We start from the raw sequence: 24,581 nt of genomic DNA on the forward strand, positions 1-24,581 counted from the left end.
GTTTAGGCTTAGGGTTTAGTTTACAGGGTTTAGGGTTTAGTTTATAGAATTTAGGGTTTAGAAAATATAATACTTTATATTAAATGAAGGTAAATACCTATATTTATATAAGTATACATTTGTGCGAACAAATGTATATTTCATGCTTATTAAAAGTAATAATTATTATAAACAAATGTAATAATTTAGGATTCAGGATTTTGGGTCTGGGCACGGGTTGGGTCGGGCGCGGGTCGGGGCGGACCCGTCGCACTGGAGTGCGACCGCCGCATGCAAGACCGGCCCTTTCCTCTGTCATCAGACGTTCATTCAACATCACAACTTTTTTATCAAAGATAATCATGGATCACCCAGGTATTTGCGTTGTTCTTCATAATTTTTATTATTCCATTAATTCCAATTTCTTGTTGATAAAAACTCCAAATAATTTTGAAAACTATATTTGATTTCTCAATATTACTGTTTCTTGATTCGTACTCCAAATATATTGGTGAATTCAGTATCGTGAACTATGAATGCAAGATAAATGAATTTTGTGATAGTTCCTAATTAAGTTTTAAGAGAATTCATATAAATTGTTAAGTGTTAAATTTTTAGAATAAACCAATCTTCTCAATATTACAGATTCTTGATTCGTACTCCAAATTGTTAAGTTTTAAGAATCCTTAACCAAGCTGAAAATAGTGGCCCATTAATTTCATATAATGAACTTAATGGTAATTTTTAAACAGTTAATAAGCAATTTATGAACTTTTAATTCTATAATAGTCTGCTTCCCCGATTAGACCACTTTAAAAAGGCATTATATATTCTCATAATTTATTAATATTGTATTAGTTACAAATTAATTTGTCATTCATATAGGGACTTCTCAGTTTAGATTTATTTTACGAAGTGTCATATTATATGAATTGTTAAATGTTATATTAAGAATCGTGACAGTTGCTAAGTTTTTATTTACAGTTTACTTTAATATACATGCACGTTTGATAATTCATTAAATATGTTAAAATAATTCATACTCATTAACCTTATATAAATTTCGTATGCATTATTAAACAGTAGCTAATAATTCTTAGCGATTTGTCATATAAATCGTGATCACACTTCATTCATTATATTCATAACATATTGAATGTTAGTATTATACTCAATCTTTCTTTCACTCATCCCACCAAAATATTTCACAGTTTACTAATTTATTGAAGATTGACTTGTGGGATTTATTTATATTATCTTTCACGATCATCTCAATAATGGAAGTCCTTTGCAGCTTTTTCCAATCTCTTTTCCGATTTCCTCCAATTCAAGAGGGCAACCCTTCTTTCCCAAACACAGTTTTGCATAGAAGCTCACAACTATCAGCCTCATCCAAAAGTTTCATCCCAATGATGTCAGAGTTAGGTAATTTAGAAGCCAAATCTGATAGCCTAGTTGTTACCCATTAGTCTGCTACCATTTTCGTTATTTGGAAAATAATTCCTAACTCTATCCCATGCATCGATGCTCCACATATCGTCCATTATAATTATATATCTTCTACCATAAAAATGTTTATACAACTTTTCTCCTAATTTATCCTCATTCAAATCATCATGAACTCCTATATTAAACTGACGAAGAACTACTGCAAAAATTTCTTTAATGACATATTCTTGAGAGATGGTAGCCCACGCACAAATATCAAAACGCTCCTTAATAAGACGTTCTTCATAAGCAGTTCTAGCAAGAGTGGTCTTACCGGAGCCGCCCATCCCTACAATGGGAATGATTTGTAGATGAAGGCGATCAGAAGTGAGCTTATCCATCATTTGACGCTTGACATCATCAACACCCACCATGCTACTCTGCTGCGGAATCGAAGAAGATCTCGAGGAATCCGAAGGCGTTGACTTTGTGTGCAGCTGATGTTGGACTTGAATTATCTTGGCCTCCTCTTCGATAGAAGCCATGTCTTCTATCACCTTCTCCAGAGCTTCATACAAGCCATCATAACTCATCATATTTTGCCCATTATTTGTGTAGTGTTCAAAAATATGAGATTCAATGGCGTGTTCGGCCGCATAAGCTGCATCTGCAATGCGAGACTCCAATGGATCTGCTTCTTTGGAGTAGCCACGATGGGGGTTATAGCCCTCAAGAAATTCGAGCAGGAAATTGATCTTTTGAGTGAGAGACTCAACTTGTTGAATGTGGAGAGAAATAGGAGGGCCGGGATGATGGTGAAGGTTGTTTATGATATTCATAGCAGAAACCAGAGTTGCATAAGCTGCTGCCATGCTTGTTTTGGGAGTTGCAGAGAAATATGAGATGAGTGAGAATGAAGATTAGAGATTAATTATGAATTATTGAAAACTTTAATTTCTCACTTTACAGCTACCATTCTCACTTTGGGTAAGATAAATAGTGATTTTCTTTTGTGTCTTTCTTGTTGAACAGCAAGTTATTTAATGTCAATTTCTATTTTCTCTCTCTATCTTTCTTCGTAGTTTTCACATATTTCACAAGTATATTTATTATTTTAATAATTTCTTTAATAAAAATAAATTTTATTAAATACTCCCTCCGTCCCGCGAAGCGTGATCCACTTTTCTTTTTGGTTTGTCCCACGAAGTTTGATCTGTTTCTAAAAATAGCAAAAAATTAACCCTTTATTCACCTTTTCACTTTTTCACCTACCACACTTAACACACAAAATACCAATTTCTTAATTCCCATGCCGAAAAGAAATGGGTCACGCTTCATGGGACGGAGGGAGTATTAGTATACATTATCTTCAACTTTTATTTTCAAAAATTGAAATTAAAAATATATCATAGATATGGAGAATATTCCATATCTCCTCCGCATTGACCTCCGTAGCTTTAGATTATGTTTTTCTTTTAATAAAAAATACCTAAAATATACGAAATGTTAAAAAAAAAATTGTAATGTATTGAAACTAATTTGTAATATATTGAAACTATATAATCTATGAAAATGTTGTTCGTTATTATTACTTTTATGCTCGTATTTTAGTAAAAAATGACTTAAATATATGGAAGCCCAAATTTTTTTTCAGCCCCCCCGGAACTTAATTTCTGGCTCCGTCTATAAATATAAGATTTATTAAACATTAGTGTACATTATCTTTAACTTTTATTTTCAAAAATTGAAATTTAAAAAAATACATATAAGAAGTTGTGTTGTTACTTCCTTCAGGTCAGTATCAGCTGGTGTGGACAAGAGGCCTTATGGAGCCGTCGCCATAATTTTTCTCGTTGTTGCCGTGTAATTTCAAGGTAAACTTCTATCTTGAGAAACGACGTCGTTGCAGGATAGAAGAATGTTTGAAGTAGTATATTCTTGACCAAAAGATTCAACTGATATAGTATGAGTAGGGATGGCATTTATGCATATAGATGAAGATTAGTTATATGTGATAAAGTGTAGACATTCATCAACAGTTGAAACAGAAGAACACATTGGTTAAAACCACAGCTGTGTTTCCTTTTGGAGATGAATTGCTAATTGAATATCAACATTGTTGCAAACTAGAGATGACTTCTAAAACATTTCAATATTGTTTTGACATTTTGGAGTTTCTTGCACGAGTTTGGAGCCAAGATTCATATTTTTTTTCCGTACTTCATATACTACTTCATTGCAATTAGAGAAAAATAATACAGGAAACTTATTATTCTTTAATTTATGCAATACTATTCAATAGTTCATACGTTATTATTCAATACATAAAATCAGTATATTCAAATACCAAATTTATATCAATAACGATTTCTAACTTAAATTTAATTCATAACCTCACATCTTGTGGCTACTATTTTAATACGCGGTAGCAAAAACAACACAAAAACCCTAGAGCTAATAGCAGTGACTGAATAACCCAACACCCGATAGGCTACCTCGAAAATAACACGAAACCCTAGAGCTGACCTGAAAATAATGTGTTCACCTAATTATATGAAAATTTATATATTAATTTCACATGAATTAAAGATAAATTTGTGAGTCCAATCGAGGTGTTGCATGAGCAATGAGAGGCTTAGCCAATGTCAAGTCATGCCCCGACCCAACCAAATCAATGTTATTCATACCAAGGGGTGGCCTCCAGCTAAAACCCTGAATAAGTCTAGCCAGAAGCATAGTGCTTATGGTAGAACCAAGCACAATGCCAGGACATCCTCGTCTCCCTGTACTGAATGATAACATGCGCAATTCATGATCGACAAGCACCACTTCTGAGGACTCATCAACAATGTGACGCCCGGGCTTGAAACGAAGTGGCTCGTCCCAAACCCTAGGATTTCGCCCCAGGCCGGGGCGACTGAGCAACACATGGCTCCCTTTTGGGATGAGGTAGCCACCCACCACAAGATCCTTGCTCGAAACATGAGTCGGATTGAAAGGTGCCAGTGGATGTAGCCTGAATGCCTCTTTCACACAAGCTTTCACATAGTTTAAATTAGGCAGATCTGATTCCTCAACGAGCCTATTCTTGCCTACAACTCGGTCTAGTTCTTCACACGCCTTTGCAAAAATATCCGGTTGATTGATCATCTCCGCCAATGCCCATTCTGCTGCATTTGACGGATTATCAACTGTCGCAATCATTATTTCCTATATAACCAACACCATTTTACACTCAAATTTCACCTTTTTTATGAGAATCTAATTTTAAATATTGAGAAAAAGAGGGCAAAGTTCTATAGAAATGCAAATATAGACAGAGAAAGGAGGAGAGCGTTTGTTCGCTCAATGTTCAACGCGAACATGAACAGAAGTTCGAATCCCCAGCCCCAAACGTTCAACAAATTATTTATATGTTCAACAGTGTTTACTGCCATGTTGAATGTTTCTGATTTTCCTGTATAAGCTCTGTAGAATGCAACCCTTAATTGAAATATTGTAAAAAGAAAAAGAACAAATAGTTAATTAGGTTAAACTAAATACTTACAAGAATTTGTGCTTTAATCTCTCGAAGTGACAAGAGGGGCTTAGTTTCGTCCGATTCGCTCTTGAGGTTAATCAGAAGATCAAGAATATCATCTTGTTGAGTCTTGAGCCCTAGCTGCCACATCTCCATTCTCTCATTGATCAACGGATCTTGGTATTTCCTTACCTTTTTTTAAAAAATAAAATAAAATTATTACACCCAAAGAAAGGAAAAACACACTCACATTCTAACCTTCTAGGTGACTCGACTCGAACACCGACCTATTGATTGGAGGAGAACCGTCTTACCAACAGACTGTGCTTCATCGTCAAAATATGAAAATCAAAATCAAATGCTATTTCCTTACCTTCTTAATGGCGTTGCTCACAATCCTCTTATGCCCATCCAAATCGAAAACCTCCAACCACGGCACAAAATCGGCTATGGCGAATCCATAGAGATACGAAAGCATCGTGAACAATCCATCCACGTGTTCCCTCTCTTCGTTTCCCGGCCCGCCGTCGTCCATCCCCGCCCCGAAAAACCTCTCACCAAACACCATCTTCCTGATCAAATTGGCACAGTAATGCCGCGCCGCATCTCTCACGTTCACCGCCCCGTTGCGGCGGCTGTACACGTACCGCACGAGGTGATCGGCCTCCTCGCGTCTCGTCGAGTGGAACCGTCGGAACACGCCCACCGCCAGCACCTCCGACACCATGACCCTCCTCATTTTCTTCCACTGCTCGCCCGCGGGAGAGAGGATCAGCGCCGAGTATCCGTCGCTGATGAGGCGGGCCGAGACGGCGTCGGGCCGGGAGGCGAAGGCCGCGTCGTGCTTCTTCAGGAACTCTCTGGAAAGCTCCGGAGAAGCGACCGCGATGACGTGGACGCCGCCGAGGCGGACGCAGAGGATCTCCGTGTTGAGTTTTTGCATGAGATTGTGCATCCATCGGAATGCGGGCTTCTTCGACAGCATCTCCGGCAGGCTGCCCACGACCGGGTACGCGGGCGGCCCCGGCGGCAGCGGTGGCGGTGGGGATGTCGATCTTTTCTTGATGGAATATATGAGTTTCAAGAAGATTAGGGAAACTGAAAAATATAATATTGCAAGCAACGATGGAAGTCTTGTTTCGATTTTCATGTTTGTTAATTTAAATGGTTTGAATGTTGTGTTGCAGCTTCACGAGTTAATGTTTCGGCTTTTATAGAGGTAAGGTATGCATGGTGCTGTCGGTCCAATACTGTCCACACTAATTCGATCCTTCTGAACTCATCTGAACTGTATCATTTGCATGTTAAATGTTTTAAGGATATATATGTCATTTTCATGCCTTAAATGTGTTATTATTATTTTATTTTTTTTTGTGAAAGGGAATGTGTTATTTATTTTTGTATAAAGTACTCCCTCCGTCCACGAATTAAAGCCCCATTTGAGGGTGGGCACGGAGACTAAGAAAGCTGAAAAAAGTGTTGTGGATAAAATGTAGGGTAGTTGACTAAAGTGATAAAGTAGTTGACTATGTGTTAAAGGTGTTGTGTGGTGAGTCCACTAGTGATAAAGTGTAATAAATATAGAATATAAAAATGATAAAGTTGTTGTAAGGTGGGTCCATTAGTGGCAAAGGGTAGTAAATATAGGAAAAGAAGAAGAGTAAAAAGGTACATAAAGCACAATAAGGCTTTAATTGCTGGACAAAAATTTAAGTGCAAGTAGGACTTTATTAATTCGTGGACGGATGAAGTATCGTTTATTTTATACAAACTAGCAGAGTTTACATGCGTTGCACGTATTACCTCTTTATTAAAAATAATACTCCCTCCGTCCATGAAAGAACTCCCTAGGAGGGAGTGACACGAGTTTTAAGAAAAAATATTGTTGAATGTATTGAGAGTGGATAAAAGGTAATTGAGTATATTGGGAGTGGTGAAATAGGTAGGAAGTTCTTTTGTGGACGCCCCAAAAAGGAAAGATAGGAAGTTCTTTCGTGGACGGATGGAGTAATATATTTAAAGATAGAAATATTATAATACTATTAATTATTGATTATTAACTTTAATAAATATTTGCAAGAAGGTAGAAAAATAAATAAAAAATAAAATAAAATCATATACGTGTGTAGAATTTTGACCATCAAAATTGTATTGTAGTTATAATGATAATATATTACTCCCTCCGTCCATGATTTAGTGCCCCATTTAGGTGTGGGCACGGAGACTAAGAAAGCTGAAAAAGGTGTTGTGATGAAATATAAGGGTAGTTGACTAAAGTGATAAAGGTAATTGACTAAAGTGATAAAGTGATAAAGTGTAGTAAATACAGAATATAAAAGTGAAAAAGGTGTTTGAAGGTGGGTCCATTAGTGGCAAAGGGTAGTAAATATAGAAAAAGTAGGAGAGTAAAAGGGTACAAAAAGCAAAACAGGGCATTCAATTGTGGACACTTTTTAAAGGCCAAACAGGGCACTGAATCATGGACAGAGGGAGTATAATATAATTAAGTAAGATTTGACGAAGAAAATGCACATATTATATCTATATCTATATTATATATAAAACAATAGCTCCAACGGTCAAAAATTCCCGGCAAAAAAAATTGACAATTTTTTACACTATTCATATTCAAATAAACGTGGGCTGATAGTGGAAACCAAAGGAGAGGTATCCTAAAAAAAAAGTTAAACAAAAACGTGGAGTTCAGCATCAAATCAACAATCAATAATTTGTTCAAGTCTCAGATCTCATTTTGCTCGATTTTCACAATATTTAACATATTCCCACTGCTATTTATGATCCACAAACAAATAGTATTACAATAAAAGGCAAAAAAAAAATATAATTAACTATAGCTTAATCACCTAAAGCTCTACTGTCCCAATTCAATCGAGAAGTGCGTCTTCTCGGCCTTCTCGCAAGCACCGCAACATCTGTACGATGAAATCATGAGCGAAGGCGGCTCGATCGCTGGCGACGGAAGCACAGCGGCTGCGCATCCCTACAATGGGAATGATCTGTAGATGAAGGCGATCAGAAGTGAGCTTATCCATTATTTGAAGCTTGACATCATGAGCACCCACCATGCTACTCTGCTGCGGAATCAAAGAAGATCTAGAGGAATCAGGAGGCAGCTGATGTTGGACTCCAACTCTCCTTTGAATTTGCTTGGCCTCCACTTCGATAGAAGCCATGTCTTCTATCACCTTCTCGAGAGCTTCATACAAGCCATGAGAACTCATATTTTCTCCATTATTTGTGAATTGATCGAAAATATTGTTAGTCAAACATCAGCCACAATTGTTGAAGAAACACAATGTAAAGATTGTGTTGGCTGCTAGCTACTATTGAGAAGTGAAAGGCTAGGTAAAGAAAAATTGCAACTTAGCCCATAATAAGTTGAAAAGGCAAAAAGTAGCCGTATACTTCTTCCACAACATTTAATGTTGTTGTCTCCCTCTCATGCCTATAAATATGTATCATTCATCAGCTTTGTAATGTAGAGAGAGCAAGAGTGAGTTGAAGGAAAATCTCAAATATGAGAGTTTGAGGGTTTGAGACAAAAGCTTTGTTAGAAGCTTTTGGTGTGAGAAAATTAGATAGTAATTTTCTCGGGGTATAACGGGTTTTGAGTTGAGTGTTGTGAGTGTTGTAAACACTGTGTATTTTTCTCCCTTGTTAAATAGATCTGCAGCAGCTCCGGAGACGTAGGCATAATTGGCCGAACTCCGTTATCAAATTTGTGTCTTTATTATTCCGCATTTATCTCCCTCTCACATATCTGGTTAGAGGGAAATTGCACCTAATTTCCCAACAAATATGAGATTCAATGGCGTGTTCGGCCACATAAGCTGCATCTGCAATGCGAGACTCCAATGGATCCGCTTCTTTGGAGTAGCCACGATGGGGGTTATACCCCTCGAGAAATTCAAGCAGGAAATTAATCTTTTGAGTGAGAGACTCAACTTGTTTGATGACGAGAAAAACAGGAGGGGTAGGATGATGGAGAAGGTTGTTTATGATATTCAAAGCAGAAACTAGAGTTGCATAAGCTGCTGCCATGGTTGTTTTGGGAGTTGCAGAGAATATGAGATGAGATGAGATTAATTGATGAATTCTCGAAGTCTGGTGTTTCCAATCTACGTACCTCTATTATTCAAAACATTAATTTCTCACTTCACAGCTACCATTATATTTCATTATTATATTTATGCATATAGATGAAGAGTAGTTATATGTGAAAGTGTAGACATTGATGAACGGTTGAAAGAGAAGAACACATAGGTTAAAACAACAGTTGTGTTTCCTTTTTGAGATGATTGCTAATTGAATATTAACATTGTTGCAAACTAGAGATGACTTCTAAAACATTTCAATATTGTTTTTGACATTTTGGAATTTCTTGCATGAGTTTGGAGCTGAGATTCGGATCCGACGTCAAAACTCGGGAGCTTTTGAAGCAGATTGTCCTAACATGAGAGGATATTCTAGACAACAGGCTTCAAAAGCTCTCAATCAATTCTGAGTTTCGACCTCGGATGGAGCTGAGATTCGGACGTTTATTCGATGTCGAAACTCGAGAGCTTTTGAAGGAGATTGTCCTAACATGAGAGGATATTCTAAACATACTCTAGACAATAGGCTTAAAAGCTCTCAACCAATTCTGAGTTTCTACAATCAAGCATCATCATCCTTCATTACATTGAAACATTGTTCATCATCCTCAACCACTTAGTAAGATATCTTAAATCACAATCAGCAAACATGAATGCAGGAAGATTTGTTTACCAAAAAAAAGAAAATTCCCCTTAATGAATCAACCTCATACAACCATATTTACTATCTATTTATGCAATTATTTATTCATCAACACAATACAGTACTTCTCTTGTTTTGAGCTTATCCATGCCGACCTGAATGGAAGAGTACTGAAACAACAATTGCAGCGTCCAACTTGTTTTTCAGTTATGCTGTCGACCTGCACACTTGTTCCATCACTCAAATGTTACAAATCAAAAGTAGGAATCGAATTAATCCAAACCAAATCTGTAATCTCTTTTATGTACCTTAGTAGTAGTAGTGATTCTCATAAATGTTCTGCTTCGTCATCACTCTAGGGGTCAACGCAAACTTGAAGGGCTCCTTCCCCGTAATACTCCTCGTGTTCCTCTGATATTCTTTTTGCAGAAACCACTACCGAATCGCTGCACCACTCCACACAAATTTCTCTAAGTGTGGGTATTTCTGCGAAGTCTAAAGGGATTTCCCCCAACTTATATACGTGAATAAGATGAAGGCGCTCAAGGCATGGAAAGTGGGAGCTTTCAATTTTCCAGATTTCTAGATTATAACTATACTCAAGAGTCAAGAATTTGAGGCTGCGAAATTGGCCTTCAGTTAACTGAAAAACAGTGGTAATTGTTGTTTCACTCTTGTTCCATAACAACTAGGCTATCAGATTTGGCTTCTGCATTACCCAACTCTAATAGCCTTGGGATGGAACTTTTGGATGAGGCTGAAAGTTGGGAGCTTCTCTCCAAAACAGTTGTTACCACTATTCTGCTACCATTTTCGTTATTTGGAAAATAATTTCTAACTCTATCCCATGCATCAATGCTCCACATATCATCCATTATAATTAGGTATCTTCTATGATAAAGATGTTGATGCAATTTATATCTTAATTCATGCTCACTCAAATTGTCATCAACTTTTATATTTGACTGACGAAGAACAGCTGCAAAAATTTCTCTAATGGTATATTCTTGAGAGATGGTAACCCAAGCAGAAATATGAAAATGCTTCTTGAGAGATGGTAGCCCATAAATATTTCTAGCAAGAGTGGTCTTACCCGAGCCGCCCATCCCTACAATGGGAATGATTTGTAGATCGCGGCAATGGGAAGTGAGCTTATCCATCATTTGACGCTTGACATCATCAGCACCCACCATGATACTCTGCTGCGGGATCGAAGAAGATCTCGAGGAATCCGAAGGCGTTGACTTTGTGTGCAACTGATGTTGGACACCAGCTCTGCCGTGAATTTGCTTGGCCTCCTCTTCGATAGAAGCCATGTCTTCTATCACCTTCTCCAGAGCTTCATACAAGCCACGAGAACTCATATTTTCTCCTTTATTTGTGTTCTGGTCAAAAATATGAGATTCAATGGCGTGTTCAGCCGCATAAGCTGCATCTGCAATGCGAGACTCCAATGGATCCGCTTCTTTGGAGTAGCCACGATGGGGGTTATAGCCGTCGAGAAATTCGAGCAGGAAACTGATCTTTTGAGTGAGAGACTCAACTTGTTTGATGACGAGAAAAACAGGAGGGCGAGGATGATGGTGAAGGTTGTTTATGATATTCATAGCAGAAAGTAGAGTTGCATAAGCAGCAGCCATGTTGTTTTGAGAGTTGCAGAGAATATGAGATGAGTGAGAATGAAGATGAAATTATGAATTCTCAAAGTCTGCCGACATGAGTGAGAATATTATTGAAAACTGTAATTTCTCACTCTCACTTTACAGCTACCATTCACACTGAAAGATAAAAATAGCCACTTAATAATTACACGTTAACTACCTTCTAACTGTTTCAGCTAACTAACACAGCAGCTAATCTAACTGCTAAGCTAACAGAATTTGTTACACTTCAATATTGCCGGTGTAGAAATTTAGGAATCCCATATCTATTCAGCCCATAAAAGACAAAATCGAAGCTTTATGAACGGAAAGTGAAACGCATTTCCGGCACCATTGTTAGAAATGGATATTGGGCTCATTCCTCCCTTAAAAGGCCTTATAAGGGAGAGGGTTGTCTCACTATATAAAGTGGCTCATGCCACTATCTCCAATCCAATGTGGGACACTTCAATACACCCCTCGCATGCGCAGCGTGGACTATCTCAAACGCCATCTGTTGAGAACGATATGGGGGGGGCATCATTGGATTGAGTTGGCTCTGATACCATGTTAGAAATGGATATTGGACTCATTCCTTAAAACTGGAGCAGTTGCATAAATTTTGAAGCAGTGGTTGGGAGGGAATTAATCTTCTCCCCTTGATGTGTTTCTTCTTAATAATAGAAATTTTGTTTCATATTCAGAAAAAAAATTGTATTTCAACAACATCCAGCAAGGACAGGCATGAAGCCAAGTCACATTTATTTTCAAAAAATATTAAAAGTGCCATTGTCATTCATTACTTGCATGTGATGCTTCTTTTATAAATAAAATGAGCGAAGATAAAGAAGAAAGTTCACTCAAAACTCCCCTAGTTTTGTGAATTAATCACCATACATTGCTATTGTTTATAGTAATCTAAGAATTAACTCAGGATATACATTTCAATGCAGATCATGGCTGAACTTGATCAGAATCACGAGGTTGAACAAACTCATGGACAAGAATATGAACCTGAACAAGAAGTCGTGCATGAACATGAAATTGTAGTGGAACATGCGCATGAAAATGATAAAAGAAATTTATAGATCGTACGACTATTATTTTTTTTCACTATAAATAAATTTCTCTCAGAAAATAAAGGATTATGAAGTGAGATATTATGGATGTGAGTGAATCGGACCACTATACAACACAAGATAAGGCGAATCCAGTAACTGTGTGTCTTGATTGAGCTGATCCATGCCGACCTAAATGGAAGATTGAAAGTTAGGACTATCCAAGCTCTCCAATCCTGCTTCGTTCTTATAATTGAGGCGAACGCGAACTTGAAGGGCTCCTTCCCCGTAATAGTCCTCGTGTTCCTCTGATATTCTTTTTGCAGAAACCACAGCCGAATCGCTGCAACCTTCCACAACAATTTCTCTAAGTGTGGCTATTTCTGCGAACTCTAAAGGAATTTCCCGCAACATCATTACTTCAATAAGACGAAGGCGCTCAAGGCATGGAAATTGGGAGCTTTCAATTTTTCAGATTTTTAGACCAACATCCTCAAGAGTCAAGAATTTGAGGCTGCGAAATTGGCCTTCAGTTGTTTCCCACTTCCCTTCCTTGAAACTCCCATACTCAATAAAGCTCTCATTCTTTTCCTAGATTTACTACCTTTTGCTACTAATGTACCCACTTCAAAATACATTTATCACTTTTATATTCTATATTTACTACCTTTTATCACTAATAGACCCACCCACAACACCTTTATCACTTTTGTCAATTACCTTTTTAATTGTCTCACCACACCTTTATCACCTTTCTTAGTTTTCGTGGCGAGCATGAAGACTTTAATTCATGGACTGATGGAGTAGTTATTATGTAAGTCGATATTGAAATGCCACTTATTTATGCGTGTATTTCTTTATTAAAAATATAATATTGTCAGGAGAAATATATTAGAAAATTTTCAACCCGATTAGCCCGCACCTGAATAACTCAATAAGGCTAGCCCGAAATATGATGGATTGACCCCGATTGACATCCCTACTTGTAGGAACCATTCCACACATAAGAAAAAAACAACAAATCAAAGCATTATGTTTATATATTATACCAATGCTTTATTTATATGATTCCTTACATACCAGAATAATTTCTTGTTGTATCAACCATAATTAGATCATGGGATATCAATGGTTCACATTGGTCCCCAATTCCTATGCTATAAAATATTTGTAGTACACAAACACACATACACACACACATACATATATTAATTTCACATGAACTAAAGATAAATTTGTGAGTTCAATCGAGGTGTTGCATGAGCAATGAGAGGCTTAGCCAATGTCAAGTCATGCCCCGACTCAACCAAATCAATGTTATCCATACCAAGGGGTGGCCTCCAGCTAAAACCCTGAATAAGTCTAGCCAGAAGCATAGTGCTTATGGTAGAACCAAGCACAATGCCGGGACATCCTCGTCTCCCAGTACTGAATGATAACATGTGCAATTCATGATCCACAAGCACCACCTCCGAGGACTCATCAACAATGTGACGCCCGGGCTTGAAACGAAGTGGCTCGTTCCAAACCCTAGGATTTCGCCCCAGGCCGGGGCGACTGAGCAACACATGGCTCCCCTTTGGGATGAAGTAGCCACCCACCACAAGATCCTTGCTCGAAACATGAGGCGGATTAAAAGGTGCCATTGGATGTAGCCTAAATGCCTCTTTCACACAAGCCTTCACATAGTTTAACTTAGGCAGATCTGATTCCTCAACGAGCCTATCCTTACCTACAACTCGGTCCAATTCTTCACACGCCTTTGCAAAAATATCCGGTTGATTGATCATCTCCGCCAAAGCCCATTCAGCTGCATTTGACGGATTATCAACTGTCGCAATCATTATTTCCTGTATAAAAAACACCATTTTACACTTAAATTTCACCTTTTTTATGAGAATCTAACTTTAAATATTAAAAAAAAGACTAAAACACTGTTGTTAATGTTATTAATTGAGAGGACAAAGTTCTATAGAAATGCAAATATAAACAGAGAAAGGAGAAGGAATCTCAGTCGTTGATCTTATCTAATCTAGCGGTCAGCGTTTGTTCGCTCAATGTTCATATTGTGTTGAACATGAACAGAGTTCGAATCCCCAGCCCCAAACGTTCAACAAATTAATTATTTATACGTTCAACAGCGTTTACTGCCATGTCCAATGTTTCTGATTTTCCTGTATAAGCTCTGTTTCTGTAGAATGCAACCCTTAATTGAAATATTGTAAAACGAAAAAGAACAAATAGTTAGGTTAAACTAAATACTTACAAGAATTTGTGCTTTAATCTCTCGAAGTGACAAGAGGGGCTTAGTTTCGTCCGATTCGTTCTTGAGGTTAATCAAAAGATCAAGAATATCATCTTGTTGAGTCTTGAGCCCTAGCTGCCACATCTCCATTCTCTCATTGATCAACGGATCTTGGTATTTCCTTACCTTTTTAAAAAAAAAAATTATTACACCCAAAAGAAAGAAAAAACACACTCACACTCTAGCCTTCTAGGTGTGACTCGAACCCCGACCTATTAATTGGAGGAGAAGCGTCTTACCAACAGACTGCGCTTCATCGTCAAAATATGAAAATAAAAAAGAAATGGTATTTCCTTACCTTGTTAATGGCGTTCCTCACAATCCTCTTATGCCCATCCAAATCGAAAACCTCCAACCACGGCACAAAATCGGCTATGGCGAATCCATAGACATACGAAAGAATCGTGAACAATCCATCCACGTGTTCCCTCTCCTCGTTTCCCGGCCCGCCGTCGTCCATCCCCGCCCCGAAAAACCTCTCACCAAACACCATCTTCCTGATCAAATTGGCGCAGTAATGCCGCGCCGCATCTCTCACGTTCACAGCCCCGTTGCGGCGGCTGTACACGTACCGCACGAGGTGATCGGCTTCCTCGCGTCTCGTCGAGTGGAGCCGTCGGAACACGCCCGCCGCCAGCACCTCCGACACCATGACCCTCCTCATTTTCTTCCACTGGTCGCCCGCGGGAGAGAGGATCAGCGCCGAGTATCCGTCGCTGATGAGGCGGGCCGAGACGACGTCGGGCCGGGAGGCGAAGGCCGCGTCGTGCTTCTTCAGGAACTCTCGGGAAAGCTCCGGAGACGCGACCGCGATGACGTGGACGCCGCCGAGGCGGACGCAGACGATCTCCGTGTTGAGTTTTTGCATGAGATTGTGCATCCATTGGAATGCGGGCTTCTTCGACAGCATCTCCGGCAGGCTGCCCACGACCGGGTACGCGGGCGGCCCCGGCGGCAGCGGTGGCGGTGGAGCTGTGGATCTTTTCTTGATGGAATATATGAGTTTCAAGAAGATTAGGGAAACTGAAAAGGATAATATTGCAAGCAACGATGGAAGTCTTGTTTCGATTTTCATGGTTGTTAATTTAAATGGTTTGAATTGAATGTTCTGTTGCAGCTTCACGAGTTAATGTTTCTTTTGTATGTTATCATTTGCTTTTATAAAAAATATTATTTGTGAAGTATCATTGATGTGTTGTTTTCCCCTAGCTAGCCGCCACTTAGTAGTACTAGGTTTTCGGCGAGTTTGTTGAAGAAGAATGTGTTAAAAAATTAAAAAAAATTAAAAAGTTAACTGTATTAACTCTCCGTTAAGTCAGAGGGCTTAATTGGAGGAAATTAGGTACTTCAGGAGTTTAGTTGACACACCCCGGCCCATAGGGTTCTAAACGTAATAAGAGCCTCCACTTAATTGGAGAAAATTAGGTGCTTCAGGGGCTTAGTTGACACACCCCGGCCCATAAGGTGCTAAATGTAACACCCCAAATATATTTAGATTTATCATATAAATTGAATTTCTAGTATTTTCTTTAATAGCTTATTTTTTTGATAATTACATGATACATATAGATATGCACCATTATTTTTTTTAGGCTATTATTATTATTATTATTATTATTATTATTATTATTATTATTATTATTATTATTATTATTATTATTATTATTATTATTATTATTATTATTTCGATTCCTATTAAAACTAGAACTCTTTTATTAGCTTTATTCTTTATCCTATTAAGAGATATACATAGAATATAAATTTTACACTTATCAAACTCTTTTAAAGACTTGTATAAATAGAGGGCATAATATTTACCCTAAGAAAACACACGCATATATTGAAGTTAGCTCTAGATATTTTTCTCTTCGTCAAGTCAGAGAATTATCTTTCTGAAAATTGGTAAGCTTTTTAACCTTTTTTTTCAAAATTATAGTCGTTCACTTTTGTTACTTTTTTCAAACTGAATAGGAATAGTAATAGGGTGTTGTTTTAAATATTATGTTATTTCTAAAGACGCATGATGAGTTAACCAGAATAATTTTTTTTATTAGCTTGTTGTGTTTAAATTTTATTATATATATATGTATATATATTTTATTTTTTTTACTAAAAGGAATATTTTAGTGGCAATTAAGCTATGAATTAGTTTTGTCACACCCCAATTCTTGAGTGAATAAATATAATCGAGGTGCAACTAATTCATAGAAATAAACAAGGAACAACCTTGTAAAAAAAAAAACCCGAAATAGGATAGAAAGTCGGGCTATGCCCCTTTGGATCACAAGTTTTGTTTCATGCTTCTGACAACCGACATTCATTGGCATAAATTTAGTAGTGAAGAGTCTAAGCTCGGTCAGATATATCATTTGAAATTTAACATGAAGATCTTAAGTTGGGAAAACAAAAGACTGATATAAGTAATTGCTACAGCGGAAGTCTAACATAGGAATTTATCTCGAGCCTCAGCTCCGTCCCGTCAGCACCAGCCAGCCAACCTGAAAATATTTGAAAGTATTTTTGGGCTAAGTACTAATGTACTTAGTGGGCATGCATTTTCTGAAACATTTCATATTTTAATAAAGACAGTTTATCCAATCATACTCGACATGACTTAGAAGGTTTTAAATTGAAAGAAGTACTTCTAAGCATGTTAAAACATTTTCTTTCATTTGTGCGCACATGTCACACTCCCTTTCTGTTACTCGCTGTGATCCCGGACCTTTTAGCCACCGACGGATCTCTGTCTCCCGCTGACTTGAACTGAGGGCGTAACCCAGACAAGTTTACTTTGACCTCGGGACGCTACCCAGGCAGGCCTGATATTTCTCATGCTCCGGAACACATCCAGTCGAGCACCCTTATAACGCCTCTGGTTAGAGCCCGATGGAGATCAACCCACCGAGTCAACTAACAAGTGTACACAATTCTCAAACAACGTATTAGGTCATAAGAGAACCTCAATTGATTAACTGCGCGAGCCTTAAACAGAGCAGAGTGCACATAAATATTTTATTGGATAAACAGTTTTCATTACATTAAATAAACAATTTGCATTTCATTGAAATATTTAGAGCTTAATAACTCAATCATACTTTGTACATTTGGAAAGTAATGCCCACCTGGATAGGCAAAGCCTGAAGATCATAATCACATATAAACCTGTCTTGGGAAAGCAGCGCTAATCCCCCTGGTCACAAAGCCTACAAGAAATTCTATTCTTAATAGGTCTCCTTGAATCTAATCTTAAGTCATGGTGTAGTGCTTATTATTCTATGATTCACTTAGCCGGGTTTTCAAAATTTAATAAATAAATAATTGAAAACTAAATTCTTGAGTTAAGGACACCAACAATATCCTTACTCGATTTTCTTAAATAATTGGAATTATAAATAAAACCAATTAAATCATAAATACTTTTATTGCAAAATATAATGAAATTTCATGCCATGCTTAGCATATAATAAGTAATTTACTTAAAATATGCACCTAATAATAATTTAATATTATTATGAAAATTATCCTTTAAATAAATTAATCAAACTAATAATAGTTCAATTAATTAAAAATAAGAAAGCCCAATTTAATAAAACAATAATAGGGCCATCTATTAAATAATTGAATTAAGGCCCAGCACAATTATTAAAACCAAGGGCCCAACTAATTTAATAAACAAAACTCAGCCCACTAAATAAAATAATTTCGGCCCAATAAATCGGCCCAATTAAATCGGCCCAAGCTCCCAACACTCCCAAGCCCAAGCCCCCAACACTTAAACCTATTACCCTCTTCAATCCCTCCCCCATCAGACGCACACACACAAAACAACACACGCACACACGCACATAGCAGCGGCGCTCCAACACCTCCTTCTCCCCCCTCTCTTCTTTTCCGGTAGCGGTAGCAGCGCCACCGCCCGACCGCCGTCGCCCACCTCTGCTCCAGCCGACAGCAGCAGTCAGCCGGACCGCCGCCATCGCCGTCCTCCGACTCCGGCCTCATCTCCCTCAACCTATCTCTCTCCGTCGACAGCAACAACAAGGTCCTGCCTTGTCGCCTCCCTCTCATTCCCCTGCTTTGGACAACTAGCGGTGGAGCCGCCGAAAGAACCACCACCGCGGAAGCTCACCGGAGAAACGGCTGTAAACCGCCTCGGCCGTCGACTCTCTCGACCTTCCGGCAACAGCAGCCAAGCCACCGTTGCCGACACCCTCTCAGCAAGACACTCAACACAAGTTTCTCCCTCGGCTCTCTTCTCAGGTCGACGGCAGCAAGGCCGCCGACCGTCGTCCTTCAGCCCCTGTTCTCTCAACTCTCGACCGCTCAAAGTCCCGCCGCCGCGGAAGCTCGCCGGGGAGCAGCCACGACAGCCTCTGCCGACGACACACCCTCACCCTTCCCGACTCAAACGCTCCAAATACTCAGATTCGACAAGCAAAAATCAAAACTCAAAACTCCATCTTTTATTCTTTTTCTTTTGTATAAAACTGACATGCTTCATGTATATAAGTATATATATAAACAGAGTGTATGCATATGTATTTTTCTTTGCTTTTGATTATCTAGATTCATGGCTTTGTTTGAAAATATAGCATATTAGATGAATTCTCTTATTCATTCTGTGCACACGAATATATATACACACATGAATGAATGAGTTGGTTTCATTTGATTGAGTGTGTTTGGTTAGTGCTCTGTGAAACAAGAAGAGATGTGCTTGAATGAAAAGTAAAATAAAGTTGAGATAAACCTTATAGTGTTCTGTGTAGAGACGAATGGTTAGTGAATATGATGTTGTTGAACTTCTGGAGATAGAGATGTGCATTGAATTTCTTCCTTGCGAGAATAATTGAGATATGGCAGACAGAGAGGAGTGGACGAATGTATTGCTGTGTAGGAGTAGGTGTAGTGGGTAGTGGGTGTAGTGGAGTAAAATAAAATAAAATAAAAATCTTCCGGGTTGTACTATGAAAACTGTAATAATCGTTCAGTGTTTGCTTAAATAAATAGCTCATGAAAATGCTTGAATGCTAAATTAAATAAATATGCGACGCACATAAATTTAATAACTAAATTTACAAAATATATTTTTGTAAATCGTCTTTGTTGGAATTAAAATAAATTCATTTTTTTCTCAATCCGGCGTGAATCATCTTAATTCTAAGTTTAAAATAAATTCTAAATTAAAAATTATTCTAGACTTAGCTCGAGGAAACGGGATATTACATCCCTCCCTCCTTAAAAAAAATTTCGTCCTCGAAATTACATATCTGGTATTCTAGCTTGGGATACTAGTCTTTCATTTCATTCATTTCTTTTGTGGCATTTTCCATCCTGTGATGGTTCCACTACATGACGAGAACAATATTATTGTCTCATAAAACTTGAACCTTGCGATCAAGTATCTGGACTGGTTTCTCTTCATAACTTTAGTCCTGGCTATGACTACTTTATCTGGCTTAAGCAAATGCTTTGGATTAAACACATACTTTCTTAACTGAGAGACATGAAACACATTGTGCACGTCTCCAATACTGGGTGGCAATGCCAACCTATAGGCTACAGGGCCTATCTTATCTAGGATCTAAAAAAAAATCCTATATAACGGGGTCGTAACTTACCCCTCTTTCTGAAACGTATAACTCCCTTTGAGGGAGAAACTTTGAGGAAAACTTGATCCCCAACATTGAATTCTAACTCCGATCGGCATTTACCGGCGTAAGACTTTTGTCTATCTCTAGCTTCTTTGATTCTTTGCTTGATGTGGTCGACCTTCTCAACCATCTGTTGGACCAGTTCAGGATCTAACAGCTTTCTTTCACCCATTTCATCTTAGTAAAGTGGTGAACTATATTTTCGGCCATACAAGGCCTCATCTGGATTATTCCAAATGTTGCTTGATAACTATTGTTATAAGCAAATTCTACGAGAGGTAACAAATCCTCCTAACTTCTACCTTTGTCTGCGATAATTGTTCGCAACGAAAATTTTAGAATCTGAATCGTTCTTTCTGACTGCCCGTCAGTCTGAGGTTGGTACGCTGTGTTGAAGTTCAGCTGAGTGCCCATGGCTTCTTGTAAACTTTTCCAGAAACGCGATGTGAATCTGGTGTCACGATCTGACGTGATAGATACAGGTACACCGTGAAGGCGTACTATATCTTTGACATAACTTTGCAAGTTTCTCCAATCCAAATGTCATTTGAATTGGTAGAAAGTGCGCTGACTTTGATAATCGGTCCACGATGACGCTATATCTCTTTTCATTTATTTCCATCAGAAAATTTTCTTTAAATCCTGGTGCATCTTTGTACTGCCTGGATATGCAGTGTAAGGAGTATCATGAGCCTTGCTCATAATCTCGTTCTTTAATTCTTCTTTGTGTGGCACACACAATCTTTCACCAACCATAAGTGCGTTATCATTTGCTTCAGTGAATCCTTTCGTTTCATTCGTTCTTGCCGCGAGACGCATCTTTTCCAAGAACCAATCTTCTCTTTGTGCTTTGCACAATTCTTTCTCTCAAATCAGGTTTAGCTGTCAGTGCAGCTACATAACCCGATACTGAATCTGGGGAATAAACAATCTCTAAACTGAGTGAGGCGAACTCACGAATCAGCTCCTTCTATTGGGTATTAAAAACCCTAGCTTAGCCTTCGTCTTTCGACTCAGGACGTCAGCTACTACATTTGCTTTTCCTGGATGGTAACTGATGATGCAATCGTAATCCTTTACTAATTCGAGCCATCTTCGTTGTCTCATGTTCAAATTCTTTTGCTCGAAGAAGTACTTTAAACTCTTATGATCTGTAAAGATCTCACACTTAACTCCATAGAGGTAGTGTCTCCAAATCTTCAGCGCGTGCCCACGGCTGTTAGTTCTAAATCATGAGTCGGGTAGTTCAGCTCATGAGGCTTCAATTGACGAGACGTGTATGCTATCACTTTTTGATTTTGCATCAACACGCAACCCAATCCTAGTTTCGAGGCTTCAGTGTACACCTCAAATTCTTCATCCTCTCCTGGTATTGCTAACACTGGTGCAGTAGTCAACCTAGTCTTGAGCTACTTAAAACTTTGTTCGCACGCTTCAGACCAAACGTATTTAGTCCCTTTTCTCAAAAGTTGAGTCATTAGCCTAGCCAATTTTGAGAATTCTTCGATAAATCTTCTGTAGTAACCTGCTACACCGATAAAACTTCTAATCTCATTGACATTTGATGGTGCCTTATATTCCTTGACTGTTTCGACATTGGCGGGGTCTACTTTGATTCCTTCAGTCGACACTATGTGACTGAGAAACATAACTTCCTTTAACCAAAATTCACACTTGTTGAATTTGGTAAACCATTTCTCATTGCGCAGGGTTTTGAGTACGATGCGTAAATGCTCTTCACGTTGTTCTTCGGTCTTAGAGTATACGAGGATGTCGTCGATAAACACTAAGACAAAACTATCGAGATACTGATGGAAAACTCTGTTCATTAAGTCCATGAAAACTGCTGGGGCATTCGTTAAATCTAAGGGCATCACTGTGAACTCGTAAAGTCCATAACGCGTTCGAAACGCTGTCTTTGGAATGTCTTCTCTTTTCATCCTGAGTTGGTGGTAACCAGATCTTAGGTCAATCTTGGAAAACACACCGGCTCCTCTCAACTGATTTAACAGGTCGTCTATCCTCGAAAGAGGATATCTATTCTTATGAGCTTGCTTCAACTTCTTATAATCAATATACATTCTTAGTGTATCATCTTTTCTTTGACATCTTAAATTAGTGCTCCCCATAGTGACATACTATGTTGTATGAAACTAGGTCTGGTGAAAATTTGGTAATTCATTGGGTAAAATATCTTTGTACTTTCAAATCTGTTGAACTTCCTTAATTGTTTCCTTCGTCCTAAGTCACCTTCTCAGATTGACTAGGGAATTCTAACATCAAACTTTTCTCATCGTCTTCGTAACTTTCACTTCGAGGATTAATGGCACTCCTTCTGCCCTGTAAACTCATTTTCCTATTTCCAAATGGTTATTTAATGGGGGTTTCTAAGTTTCCATTGTGGTGGCGTTCCATCTTTATTCTTGCTGTAGCTTCTGGCACTTTAGCCAAAGCATTCACTCTCTTAGCTTGAGCCTTCTAGCCTTGGGGTTGGGTTATACCTTAAGTGTAGTTATAGTGCTTTCCTTCTATTTAAGGGTTTCCTCTATTTCTTTCATTCCATTTCCTTTTTCTTTACCTCCATCTTGAGGTGGTGTACATATCTTATTTGTGCGTGAACTTTTTACTTCTCCATTTGTTGTAGTGACTCGGTGGTGAGAGTCTCGTTCATTGTTTGTTCCTTCATAATATCTCCCTGGTTCACTAGGGGAATTGAATATCTCATGACGCGATTCATTCACGAACTCCTTTACGCATTTCTTATTATTGTCCACCATGTGGACCACATATTGACAGCTGGTTGAAAACTTCATCATACTCACTACCTGCTCTAGTTCTTCGCTTAGGATTCAAAAAAAACGCTTTGATTACCAAAAGACAGCTTGATACTTAGTGCATCGTTCTAATGGTTGAAAACTAATGACAAACTGAGTAATTCTAATCGCTACTATACTTATTGTGATAAAAGGATATTCTATTGTGACAACTATATAGTGCGAGTCTATATATATTGTAGTGATGCTCTACCTCGAGATCAAAAATCTTAATTGACAATCACCAAGATCTTAGTCATGTGGGCTGGCCAGACCCAACAAAACGAATCACTCAGTCAAACGGAAGCTTCGCCCCCAATCATGTCAACTTCTAATTCATGTAAGCTCTGGTCAAACTTCTAACTTAAAACACTTACTAATAAGTACTTCATCATAAGTTACTGATACCATGAAAGTTCATTCTATGTCGTTCTAGTCAAGCTATCACGACTAACATCATAATCATAAGCAACATTAGTTCTTATGTGAAAAACTTAATCTCACCGCTATTGAAATAGCTCAAGTGAATCCTTAGTTTTAAGGCATTGCTTCTATGTTGTAACATATCTATGTTAAACATTTCTATCTTACCAATCCTTACTTAAATCGATCAAGCGGTGCTATCACGACTAACATTCTCATTCATTCATACATACATACATACTTCTGTTTCTTTTGAAACCTTAACATATATGGACATTTAAAGTCCCTTTCATGAAAACTTTGCTTGTGCCGGAAAGATTCAAAGAATCTAACTCGACCATTCATCTGGTATTCGTGAAAGGCTCAATAGTCCTAAACACGACTTTAACTCATCTTATCGTTAAGGGCTCGGGTAGTCCCAAACACGATACTTACTTATCTTATCGTTAAGGGCTCGGGTTGTCCCAAACACGATACTGAGCTTGGTTATATGAGTCGGAGACCCAAGATAACAATATGAAAGCGATTAGCAATTCATAACTTATAACATATGGAAAGCGATAAGCAATTCACATAGCATCATTCATTGAAGCGCACATTTTTTTCTTGGAAACATTTATAACATCTGAAATACATATATGTATATTTTTGAAATTATTATCGTACCTTTGTTGCGGCAGTGTGACGGTGAGCTGAGGGCTACTGACATTCTTAGAAGTCTAGAGATACTATTCTAGACTCGACATCAAAAGCTTATGGTTATCAGAGTCATGAAAGAAAACTCATGCTCTGATACCATTCTGTCACACCCCAATTCTTGAGTGAATAAATATAATCGAGGTGCAACTAATTCATAGAAATAAACAAGGAACAACCTTGTAAAAAAAAAAACCCGAAATAGGATAGAAAGTCGGGCTATGCCCCTTTGGATCACAAGTTTTGTTTCATGCTTCTGACAACCGACATTCATTGGCATAAATTTAGTAGTGAAGAGTCTAAGCTC

The 24,581-nt window shown here is 38.1% G+C and overlaps 2 protein-coding genes and 1 long non-coding RNA gene across 3 annotated transcripts; all 3 read right to left on the bottom strand.

The window, feature by feature from the left end:
- Positions 1-3,741: 3,741 nt before the first annotated feature.
- Positions 3,742-6,099, bottom strand: LOC131026624 (tyrosine N-monooxygenase-like). Its single transcript, XM_057956539.1, has 3 exons — positions 5,301-6,099; positions 4,955-5,119; positions 3,742-4,617 (listed from the first exon to the last, which is right to left on the bottom strand). The coding sequence occupies exons 1-3, from the start codon at positions 6,075-6,077 to the stop codon at positions 3,991-3,993; spliced, it is 1,569 nt and encodes a 522-aa protein (XP_057812522.1). The 5' UTR covers positions 6,078-6,099; the 3' UTR covers positions 3,742-3,990.
- A 7,304-nt stretch (positions 6,100-13,403) lies between these two features.
- On the bottom strand, positions 13,404-15,823 carry LOC131026625 (tryptophan N-monooxygenase CYP79A68-like). Its single transcript, XM_057956540.1, has 3 exons — positions 14,987-15,823; positions 14,650-14,814; positions 13,404-14,233 (listed from the first exon to the last, which is right to left on the bottom strand). Exons 1-3 carry the CDS (start codon positions 15,761-15,763, stop codon positions 13,607-13,609), a joined length of 1,569 nt encoding a protein of 522 aa, XP_057812523.1. The 5' UTR covers positions 15,764-15,823; the 3' UTR covers positions 13,404-13,606.
- Positions 15,824-16,884: 1,061 nt separating this feature from the next.
- On the bottom strand, positions 16,885-20,043 carry LOC130984938 (uncharacterized). Its single transcript, XR_009088825.1, has 3 exons — positions 19,439-20,043; positions 17,811-17,891; positions 16,885-17,186 (listed from the first exon to the last, which is right to left on the bottom strand). It is a non-coding gene; the product is annotated as an uncharacterized LOC130984938 (long non-coding RNA).
- Positions 20,044-24,581: the final 4,538 nt, after the last annotated feature.

Source organism: Salvia miltiorrhiza, chromosome 5, assembly GCF_028751815.1.
Source record: "Salvia miltiorrhiza cultivar Shanhuang (shh) chromosome 5, IMPLAD_Smil_shh, whole genome shotgun sequence".
In the NCBI taxonomy this organism is placed as follows: domain Eukaryota; kingdom Viridiplantae; phylum Streptophyta; class Magnoliopsida; order Lamiales; family Lamiaceae; genus Salvia; species Salvia miltiorrhiza.

Coding starts and splice junctions, on each gene's coding strand:
- LOC131026624 (XM_057956539.1), bottom strand. CDS start 6,077: ATGAAAATCGAAACAAGACTTCCATCGTTGCTTGCAATATTATATTTT. Junction 5,120..5,300: donor TGAGCAACGCCATTAAGAAG/GTAAGGAAATAG, acceptor TTTTAAAAAAAG/GTAAGGAAATACCAAGATCC. Junction 4,618..4,954: donor AGATTAAAGCACAAATTCTT/GTAAGTATTTAG, acceptor TTGGTTATATAG/GAAATAATGATTGCGACAGT.
- LOC131026625 (XM_057956540.1), bottom strand. CDS start 15,763: ATGAAAATCGAAACAAGACTTCCATCGTTGCTTGCAATATTATCCTTT. Junction 14,815..14,986: donor TGAGGAACGCCATTAACAAG/GTAAGGAAATAC, acceptor TTTTTTAAAAAG/GTAAGGAAATACCAAGATCC. Junction 14,234..14,649: donor AGATTAAAGCACAAATTCTT/GTAAGTATTTAG, acceptor TTTTTTATACAG/GAAATAATGATTGCGACAGT.